Genomic DNA, 10,481 nt, shown 5'->3' on the forward strand with positions numbered 1-10,481 from the left:
GGTACAACTATGCATTGCTCACAATACACGTGATACATGTTAATCTAAAGTAAGTATCATTCCTACTAATGTAATCTTCCCTGGTACGTGTGGGACAGAACCTTCCCAGATAACCTCTTGAACAGACTGAAGTTTCACCTGCAGTCATTCTGAGCAAAGAAATTCGGTTTTAGAATGAATTTGGAAAAGGTATTTTCTACTATTTCTGTGTCTCTATGACTTATATAGATTAAAATAATGCTAACGTAGAAAAACCAAACCGAACCTTAAACGATGCTTTTGGAGAGGGAAACAAATACAAGATATTTGTTACGTGTTCTCAGCTGGAGCAAACTGAGTAACTGTGTTGACATAAAACTAGCTGAATTAATTTAAATTGCCAAAGGATATAACCTTGCCTTTTTAGTAAGTCTCATTATCCAGAACACGTTAAAGTAAAACAAAAGACTTCCAAGTGACTGTGGATCAGGCCATAACATTGCTATTCCTAATTAAACCAGAGTGTGTATGTGTAGGATAAATAAGAAAAAACAAACCTAGCTGAGTGACTTTTCTACATTTATCTTGACTGAGCCTTTATATTACTTTGTAGGGATCCTTTAAAATCTATGCATTGCCTGACGATCCCACTATTCCAGCTCCTCCCCGCCAGTTCCGGGAGCTGCCAGACAGTGGGCCTCAGGAGTGCATTGTGAGAATTTATATTGTTCGAGCTCTGCAGCTTCAACCCCAGGATAATAACGGGCTGGTGAGACTTTTTGCTTTTGGAATGTTTGCAAGCTAATTGGTGTAGTGTATTTTAAATAAAGTTATTCTTCATAAATATTCCTTAACAATATTTTTTTCTTATTTTTAATAGTGTGATCCTTATATAAAAATATCTCTAAGTAAAAAAGTAATTGAAGACAGAGATAATTATGTGCCTAATACTCTCAACCCAATTTTTGGCAGGTAACGAACTTTTTTGTGTTTTCAATTTACTGTATTTTAAAATGTTTTTCTATTTTTTAAGATAAACCATTATTTGAAATATCCAATGCTCTATTCATGGTTGTATACTGACAGTTAATTATGAGTAAAATTGCATAAGGTATTTCCCTTTGATATCATTGGACAACATAGAAGTTTGGTTAGGCTGTCAATTTTCTGTATCACATGGGTAAATTGCACGAAGTCAAAGAATGTCTTTATCTTAAAACCACCCTGTGTTATGCATATAAGAATAACAAAATATGCTTACAGAATATGGAAAAAGTTTTAACTCTGAAAACTACTTGGATGTCACAACAAATGATCAGCTTAACCTTCATTCCCAAGCACATTGGTCTTTCCATCAAAGGCTAATGATATCATTGAACTATGTGAATTAAAACTACTAATTAGGAATTAAGAGGTTCCTTCATTTTTATGAAGGAATTCCATTTACTAATGGAATTCTGGGTCTGATTTGGTGTCGAGAGTTAGAGGAGGATTTTGGTAAATTAGGAGTTTTGGAGAGGAGGACTAGAAGGATCACAGAGCATTCAGAAAGCATACTTTGCAGTGATGCACTACAGGATTTCGTTTGTTTAGACTATACAAAGAAATAGACAGCAAAGAGATTTGATTACAGATACAGAGTACCTTCAACATTCCAAGTTTTTGCAGAATTATTCTGGAAGTCAAGGTTTAAAAGTTTGACTAGAAATAAAACAAACAAACAAAAGAGATACAGAGAATAATTAACCATGGAATACTCTACCTAAATGCTAATGGATTCAGGAGTAGTAGAAACTACAAGGCTGCAACTCTTTAAATTCAGAGAATTAATTTTGAGAAAACTCTACAGTTGTTTAATGTGGGACAGCTAGATGACAGAATAATCTCTTCTAGTCATAGCAGCTTATCATTTGGACTGTAGTTTTTAAGGATCCTACTGCATTTGTGGTTAAAAAAATTAGAAGTTTCTAATCATAGAGAAACAATGGATTGAACAACCATATTTTTTTACAGAGTGGCTGGTAGAGCCACACCAGTTTCTTTCTCAGTCCCAATTCAAGCTGCTACACAGAAAACATCTAAGTAATACATTGTGCAGAAAGGAAGGAGGTAATATCCAGAGGAGTACAAATGGAATTATTAATAAGTACAAATAGAAATTGGAGCATGAATGGAAATTACTGCTAGATTTATCAGCATTGGAAGCATCCCTTTAATATCTCATAAAGGCTATTGCTCAAAAATAAACGAATAAGTGCTTTTTTAGTTGGTTTATTTTAATATTAAAAATAAGAAACATTGTTTAAAAGAGCAATAACCTTAACTGAGTATTTTTATTTTTAGAATGTATGAACTCAGCTGCTTCTTGCCTCAGGAAAAGGATCTGAAAATTTCAGTCTATGACTATGACACATTGACTCGTGATGAAAAAGTGGGTGAAACCATAATTGATCTTGAGAACAGATTCCTTTCTCGTTATGGATCTCACTGTGGCATCCCACAGCAGTATTGGATGTAAGTAATTTTGTCTATTGAAAATTTTTATCTGTAAGATCGAGTACCCAGTCTCTGAAAAAATCTGGGCTTCATCTTAATTCTATGGTTAAAAAACAATGCTATGGCTTCTCATGGATATTTGTTGTGCTCATTCTGTTGTCTGAATTCCAAGTGAAGCTGTAAAGTCTTCAGAAGAGCCTTGAATGAAAACCATGATGTCAAACATTTTAATATTCTATTAATACAGCAATGTGTGTTATTTCTGTCCAGGGAACTCACACTTAACAGTATTTTCTGATGTACTCATGGAAATAAATAAGAAAGCATCTATTAGTGTAAATTATTTTGGTTTATAAAGAAAAAAGCACTCTGTCTTGGAAGGTAATTGAGCTGATACAAAATTATGTCACTGTATCAAACTCAAGTGGCCTCTGTTTAGTCAGTTATAGTGCTGTCCTTTCTGCATTAGTTTAATAAATACATTTTATGTGTTATATAAATACCCTGCATAGTGAATAATTTTCAGATGTGTTTCTTTTGCTTTCCTAAAAGTTCAGGTGTGAATACCTGGCGTGATCAACTGAAACCTACCGAGTTATTGCAAAATGTAGCCAGATTTAAAGGCTATACTCCTCCTGTGGTCTCTAACAATGGTAGAAAAATTAACTATGGGGGACAAGACTATACTTTGGAGGAAGCTGGTGAGTTTGTTCACTTACTTAATATTTCTGTCTTAAATTCATATTGATACAAATATAAAACTTTTCAAGTATTTATGGAATATTAGAAAAAATCTTTGATGTTTTCAAATTTGAACACATTTTTCTGCTCAGTTTTAAATATCTGGTTTTAATTTTAAAGTTCAAATGTGAATCCTGGTTCGTGAGTCCCTGTTCTTTTCCTATTTCCTTTATTTCAGAAGCTAACAAAGTTCTGCATCAGCATCTTGGCCCAGGTGAAGAGCGGCTAGCCCTTCATATCCTCAGAGCACAGGGATTGGTGCCTGAACATGTGGAGACAAGGACCTTATATAGCACCTTCCAGCCCAACATCTCCCAGGTACTGTAAACAGGCTTACTTATGGTTTCTCGAATGCAGACATGGAGCATTCTGAAATTTATATTATGTTGTCAATAGAGTGGTATCACTCAGGGGGAGCAGGGCTACAAACTGTTACTACTTGGCTGAAAATCTAAAGCAGATTAGTCTAGAAACATAACAAAAGGAAGTTATGTTTTGCCATTAAGACCTCCAAGTGACATCTTAAACACTGACAGAGTGGAAATTAGGAAAGATTTCATTATAACTTTGTTACTGAAATAAATTGGAATATGTATTTATACCTCACCAAAAATAAAGGAGATGGCCTGGCTCAAGAGCTTTCTAGCTGCATTCAGCAAATGAGACCAAACTTGCCAATTCTCTACAAGGTTCAGAGATGCAAGTTTAAACATGAAGTCTTATTTTGGACATCTCTGCTAGAGAGGAACAAAGGCTAACATTAGTTTTCTGGCATTGTCTGACTCACCAGTGGTTGGGGTTTTTTAAGAAAGTTTTTGCAGAAACCAGAAAACTTCTCTGAAAAATAAAAGAGCTTGCATTTGAAATAGAGTGTAAAATCTACAGTGGATGCCTTACTTCAGAATGTAGTTAAGGGGACTGACCACTTACACAGGGTAGGCCACCAGCTGCAAACTATCACCTGTATGACACTGGGCTGAATACCACCTCTGAAAGAACAGTGAGAACCATTTAGGCACCTAGCTTGCACTGATTCACTAGGACTTAATGTCCCTACCATCTTCTGAACTCTTGGCATTGTTCATTTGAAGAAAATTCTATAACGTGAGGGATTGAGCTTGCTCTGAAGTCTGTAGAAGTTCTGACATTGGTAACATGAGGTAGGTCACTAAAATTAGTACTGAGTGTGCCAATAAGCAGTTCCATAGAACTACAATGACAAACCTGTATGCAGCAAACACTCCCTTATTCATCTTCTCCACTGCTACAGGGAAAGCTCCAGATGTGGGTTGATGTTTTCCCAAAAAGCTTAGGACCACCAGGCCCTCCGTTCAACATCACTCCCCGAAAAGCCAAGAAGTGAGTATCCCTATGTATTCCATACCATCTGGCAGCCCTGACAGAGGCAATTCAATTCTCTTTCCTCAAACATCTCTCTTAGGTATGTCTTGCGGGTGATTGTCTGGAACACCAAAGATGTCCTTCTGGATGAAAAGAGCATCACAGGGGAAGAAATGAGTGACATTTATGTGAAGGGGTAGGAACACTCTGTTATGTTAACACTTGCTTACAAATGAGTAACATTCAGAATATCCTCGACCGTAGGTTCCGAGGATTATTTGGTTCAGCCAAGTCAAATGCTAACCTCAGAGAAGTACAGAAGTATTATGAGATAAAGCATGACCAGTTAATTTGTGGTGAAAGATCCCAGAATTTCATCTTTTGAGATGGACAGCAACTAAAAAGTTAGTGAGTTGGATTTGGTGCTACATAACCTGGGTTCTTCATTTTTATGTTCCCTGATCTTAATGTAAAAAATTCAGTAGAAATCAGAGAAATATACTACTAGGCTGTTGATTTAATTTCTCCTAAGAAAGAACTCAGCAACTCGCTGCTGATACAAAACTGGTCTTAGCAGATGAGAAATTCAGTTCAGATGTTCCTATTTACAGTGCCAAATTGGAACCAAACTGAGAAAGGGCGTGAAAAACTCTGCAGCCCTCTGTGAGCAACTCAGACAGCTTGTTTGCAACCCCTTACTGACACAGTTACTGTACAAACAAGCACCACTGTAGTCCCACTGCAAACACCAGACACATCTCTCTGTATTTTCAGATGGATGCCTGGTAATGAAGAAAATAAGCAGAAAACTGATGTTCACTACCGATCATTGGATGGTGAAGGGAACTTTAACTGGAGATTTGTTTTTCCTTTTGACTACCTCCCAGCAGAGCAACTCTGTGTAGTTTCCAAAAAAGTAAGTATTCTAAAGATTTCAATACTTAGAATACAGATTGTAATTAGTCTGATCATTTTGTACCTACATATTGAAAGAGACAGTTTGGCTCATTCTGCGTACTTTTCTCAAACTGCTATTGTGACCAGATATAGTTTTGCCTTTAGGCCAGGAACAACACACTGGCAACAACAGCAGTCTTTTTATCAAGAGCAAGAGCAAGATCAGATCCTTAATACTTCCACCAAACCCAGAATTCACAGGTACTAACTGACCACAGCTTTGAATTTTCATAAGTAATTTTTAAAGGTGCTTGGGTTTTGTTTTTTAAAATTTTAGGAACATTTTTGGAGTCTTGACAAGACAGAATTCAGAATCCCACCCAAACTGATCATTCAAATATGGGATAATGACAAATTCTCCTTGGATGACTATCTGGGTAAGATTTCTAATAAAATAATTACTGTTGTCTCAAAGAAAGATATAAAAATGAATGATATTAAATTATCACATAAGGACATAAGGACTTTTACAGTGAGAAACTGAGCATGCAAATCCTGGGAAACTCCTGGTTTCCCTCACAGTACAGGCTTACTTGTGATCATGAATGAATGAGTGAATATTCACTCAGTAAAGGCCTACTTGAGGTGAATCAAGATATTTTTCATTCAGGTAAGCCCTCTCACAAAGTGCATGAAATTATAATGTGCATGAAAATTTGCTTTGCTTCTTTCTTTAATTAAAATTACTTAAACAAGGTTACTTTGGTTCAAAGTAAGAGTGTTGACGTAATGCTGTTATTTAGGTTTAAGCAATCTATTTCACAGTGTTATTAATCCCTACCTTTTCTAGACATATTGCTCTGCAGAAGATTCTCTGCCCTGTATTAAGACAGCTCCAAAGTCTTTAGTTTATATACAAACCATATAGGTCTCAAAAACTGAAAACAGGTAGTTGATTTAAAACTGTCAGTAAAGGTACCTAAATCATGCACTTAACTATTAGGAATTACATATTACATTGCTGTATTTGGGTATCTTCTGTTTAAGTGTGGGGGAAAAAAATCCTCTATTAAAAATCAATAGATTTATTAAGAATCAATAGATAAGGGGTAAGTAGAAAAATGTATTTGATCTTACATTAAAGAAGGAGGAGGTGATCTTGCTAAATCCAGTTTATCAACACCAGCAAGATGGGTTTAAACACAGCCTGATGTGTCCCACTTCCCTGCCTCGCAACATCCTCAGACAAACAAGAATGTAATGTGTCTGTTGATTGTCTTTCCTATGTAACATGTTTAGAGATAGAAAAGGTTGATGCTGAACCACTGTGCTGGATGATAGGTTGTCTTATGCAGTGTTTGTTTCTTTATCCACTTCCTAGGCTTTGTGGAACTTGATTTACATAAAACAATCATTCCAGCAAAAGTTCCAGAAAAGTGTGATATAGACATGATTCCAGAATACAAGGCAGACAGTTCTCAGAAAGCTCCCAGGACTGCCTCTCTCTTTGAACAGAAATCCATGAAAGGATGGTGGCCATGTTATGTTGAAAAGGATGGCTCCCGTATTTTAGCGGTATGATTGTTACTTCTTTAAAAAGTACTTAAAACATGCTCACAAGTTACAAAGGAAGACTGTAAAGAGTCTCTCACTTAGCCATTATCTCTCAGTGGTTGGACAGAGGAGGGGTAAGTAGAACAATGTGTGCACAAGTTCAGGAATTTGGTCCAGCAACAATTTTTTGTTTTAAAGTGTGAGCTTAATATTTAATTTATTTAGTTTGGTTTTAGCCCTGCTTGAAAGACTGTGGTGCCAGGTTGAGTCATGTTATCTCACCAAAAAGCAGCCAATTAAGTTATTGTATGAATGAATGCATAGTCTCAAGCAGCTCCAGGGGAGGACGTCAGGAAGAATTTAAAGTTTAAATCCAAAGGATTTTTTGTAAACACCAAATAAAATTTCTGTACTGAGAACCCAGATTAGCTTTGTGATTATGAATGCATTCAGAAGACCTAAAGCAGTTTAATCTATTCTGTGAAGAATATAAATGTATATTTATCATTTGTAGAATATTAAGCCTTTCAAGTGTGTCCGCTTCTTCTTTCTAATGTTTTTGCCTTTAAACTTTTATTACTGGAATTTAATAAATGAGGAAAAATTTTCAGAAACACCTACCAGCCAAAGCAATATGAAAAATTAGATGCTTGGTCATTTGGAAAGTATGCAGTCCTTGGGTTGCTCTTGAAAGAAGAACTGGTTTTGTTTTGCTAAATTGAAAAAAAAAAATTATAGCTTTAGGCAGAAGTATAGACGAATTAACAGAACAATTTTATGTACAGTGATTTGTTTTTTTCTATGTGTCATTCCCTGATACTGTGTTGTGACACTGTCATAGTACAGAAATCAGTATATTTTGAGAAGGAAATGGGAAACACACAGGTGCACACAATGAGCTGATCCCAAATTGTAAGTACTGCTGTATAAGTGCCAAGCAAGTCCTATTAGTGCTGTTTCAATAAGATCCTTGTCTCATGTCACCTTTTTTCTGAAGGGCAAAGTTGAAATGACACTGGAAGTTGTCAATGAAAAAGAAGCTGAAGAAAGGCCAGCTGGTAAAGGAAGAGATGAACCCAACATGAACCCCAAACTAGATCTACCAAAGTAAGATAGTTTTCTCACAATAGTGTTAGAAATATCCAATATCTAGCTACTATGATGTTCTTGACAAAATCTGCATGTAGCAATCTATTAGACGTCAGTTATCCTTTGCAAAACTTTATTTGTAAAAGCCAGTCTTGTTTCTTGTTTCCTTCTTTTATCCTCATTAAGATAAAATGCAAGGTGGTTTCAGTATTAATGGCACATGTTTACTGGAGCTGCTATCTTGCATTACAAAATTGTCTGTTTTCTTCAGCCTCCAAACCATGTGTTGTAATGTGTCACAATCTCATGATAAGTATTTCCTGTTTTTATAGTATAAATAATACTTGTTTCTTTTAAAATGCAGCCGACCAGATACTTCCTTCCTCTGGTTTACAAATCCCTGCAAGACAATGAAATTTATTGTGTGGCGCAGGTTTAAATGGCTCTTTATCGGCCTTATCATCTTGCTGATTCTACTCTTGTTTGCAGCAGTGCTCCTCTATTCACTGCCGGTAAGAATTATTAAATGTTTGTTCTCCAGCTGTGGTATGAAGCTACTTCAGACAGGAGTCATCAGCAGGATGCACTCCTTACTCAGATGGGAGTCTCTCAACTCTGTTTTAGCAGGAGATATATGCTTATAGCTATTAAGAAATTCAGCTGATTTTCATTGAGAAACAAAGTTTAGGTTAAGAGTACCCCATTAACTAACGACAGAGCGAGTGCTTTAGAAGATTTAATAACCTACACAATTAAACTAGTTAATAGTTGGTCTAGAGTCTGGATTTCAGTCTGTGTTAGTCGGAAAAAAATTGCTCATTTTTACTGTATTTTAACTGAAATTACCACACCCTAAATACATCTTGATCCATTTTAATATCTTAAATGTCTTTTTCAAAACTAAACTGAAGTATTTTATGTACATCATTTTACCTCTCTTGTTCCTTCCCTCTTCCTCCCGCAGAATTATTTGTCAATGAAGATTGTGAAACCAATTTAAAGAAGAGTTTTTTACCTCATCTTTTTAAATAGTACTGAGTTTTCACCTCAGGCTGTGGACCAAAATCAAGCTCCTCCATCCTTTGTACCTGCTTGTATTTAGAACTGTAAAATAGATAATTAAGACTTCTGATAGGGTTAGCCAAGATTCAAGAGGTCATGAAAGATGTTTTTTAAGAACCAAAGAATAATCCCCCCCTTACATTTCATGGACATTTTTTTACTTCAGTGATATCTACAAGTGGTGAAGTTCTGACTTCTTTGCTTTTAAACTGGATTTTTCACAAAAGTCCCTCAGGAGGCTGCCTGCTGTTGCTGCCTCTGTTTTTTAATGGATACTCTCTTTTGAGAATTCCTTTCATTTCCTTGCATTTTAACTAAAAGAAAAACAACCACTACATATAATTATCTGTACCAAAGAAATATTACAGTGCAATCAAAGGGTCAGACATTGCTTCTAGAAAAGTTTTCAGCATCATGCTGCTTAAAATTCTTAGTTACTACTCTGTAGATTTGACAGCACTATATGTGTATCTTGTTAACAACTTCATGTGCATAGAAATAAATAATATACACTTTATTTACTCTAATTTACATATTTTAAATAAAGTTATCCACAAGTCAAATTCAAGTTTCCAGTTTTCTTCATCAATTACAAAACTACATAGTATTAGGAATTGTGTAGTGTCTATCAGAGGATGTAGTGCCACAGGCCTGGAGTCTAACATATATTACTGTTATCTGCACAGTGAAGAAGAAGGAAATACCTCTGCACAAAGTTCAAGTTAATTTATTCATTAATTAGAAAATTAATAAAGAAATTAAATCTGTTTAATGGTTTCACTGTTCTCCTTGTATTTAGAGATGATCTTGAATCAAAACACAAGAGTATACACAACCCAGATTGAACCCTTGTTTGAAATCTGATCTGCACATTGATAGTATCTCATTTTGCCTCAGTCTCCTCTCTCAAAGCAGAGTAAAATATAATCTGCACTAAAAATCAGGTCACAATCTGTGATTCCACCTTACTTTTACGGAAGGCTGAAGCAGAAGCATCTCTGGACATCCTCTAGTCCTTGAAATGTAGGAAATCTGCAGCAGAACCTGAAATCAGCATTTTGTATGATTGTCACACTCTTAACTGGATAAAAACTTCACCTGTCTTTAAAAAGATGGCAAAAATAACTGCACAAATTAATTAGTCTTGAAAAACCTCTGTCATATTTAATAATGCACTTAACACACAGTACTGTAACATAAGCATGTTGTCAAGTAAAATAATAAATTATACAGACTTACTCTGTTGAAGAAGCTAGAGTAAAGTTATTAAGTAAAATAATTTCCAGAATGTGAAGTTCCATTGGCTAGAGTGGAGCAAGCAG

General features: G+C 35.5%; 1 protein-coding gene across 3 annotated transcripts in view; it reads left to right on the plus strand.

The window, feature by feature from the left end:
- The window catches only part of MYOF (myoferlin), a 68,135-nt gene extending 58,209 nt beyond the window's left edge, over positions 1-9,926 (plus strand). For 2 of the 3 annotated variants that reach the window (XM_064662912.1, XM_064662913.1), the window contains 13 exons: positions 593-748; positions 860-951; positions 2,323-2,493; positions 3,028-3,176; positions 3,395-3,534; positions 4,487-4,575; positions 4,658-4,753; positions 5,332-5,473; positions 5,792-5,891; positions 6,836-7,029; positions 8,006-8,115; positions 8,462-8,609; positions 9,062-9,926. In XM_064662912.1, coding sequence (XP_064518982.1) covers positions 593-748; positions 860-951; positions 2,323-2,493; positions 3,028-3,176; positions 3,395-3,534; positions 4,487-4,575; positions 4,658-4,753; positions 5,332-5,473; positions 5,792-5,891; positions 6,836-7,029; positions 8,006-8,115; positions 8,462-8,609; positions 9,062-9,097 — 1,623 coding nt within the window. In that variant the 3' untranslated portion in view covers positions 9,098-9,926. Of the gene's footprint in view, positions 1-592; positions 749-859; positions 952-2,322; positions 2,494-3,027; positions 3,177-3,394; positions 3,535-4,486; positions 4,576-4,657; positions 4,754-5,331; positions 5,474-5,791; positions 5,892-6,835; positions 7,030-8,005; positions 8,116-8,461; positions 8,610-9,061 lie in introns of those variants that run through there. The other variant, XM_064662914.1, reaches the window with a different exon arrangement.
- Positions 9,927-10,481: the final 555 nt, after the last annotated feature.

Source organism: Pseudopipra pipra, chromosome 8 (assembly GCF_036250125.1).
Source record: "Pseudopipra pipra isolate bDixPip1 chromosome 8, bDixPip1.hap1, whole genome shotgun sequence".
NCBI classification, from domain to species: Eukaryota; Metazoa; Chordata; class Aves; order Passeriformes; family Pipridae; genus Pseudopipra; species Pseudopipra pipra.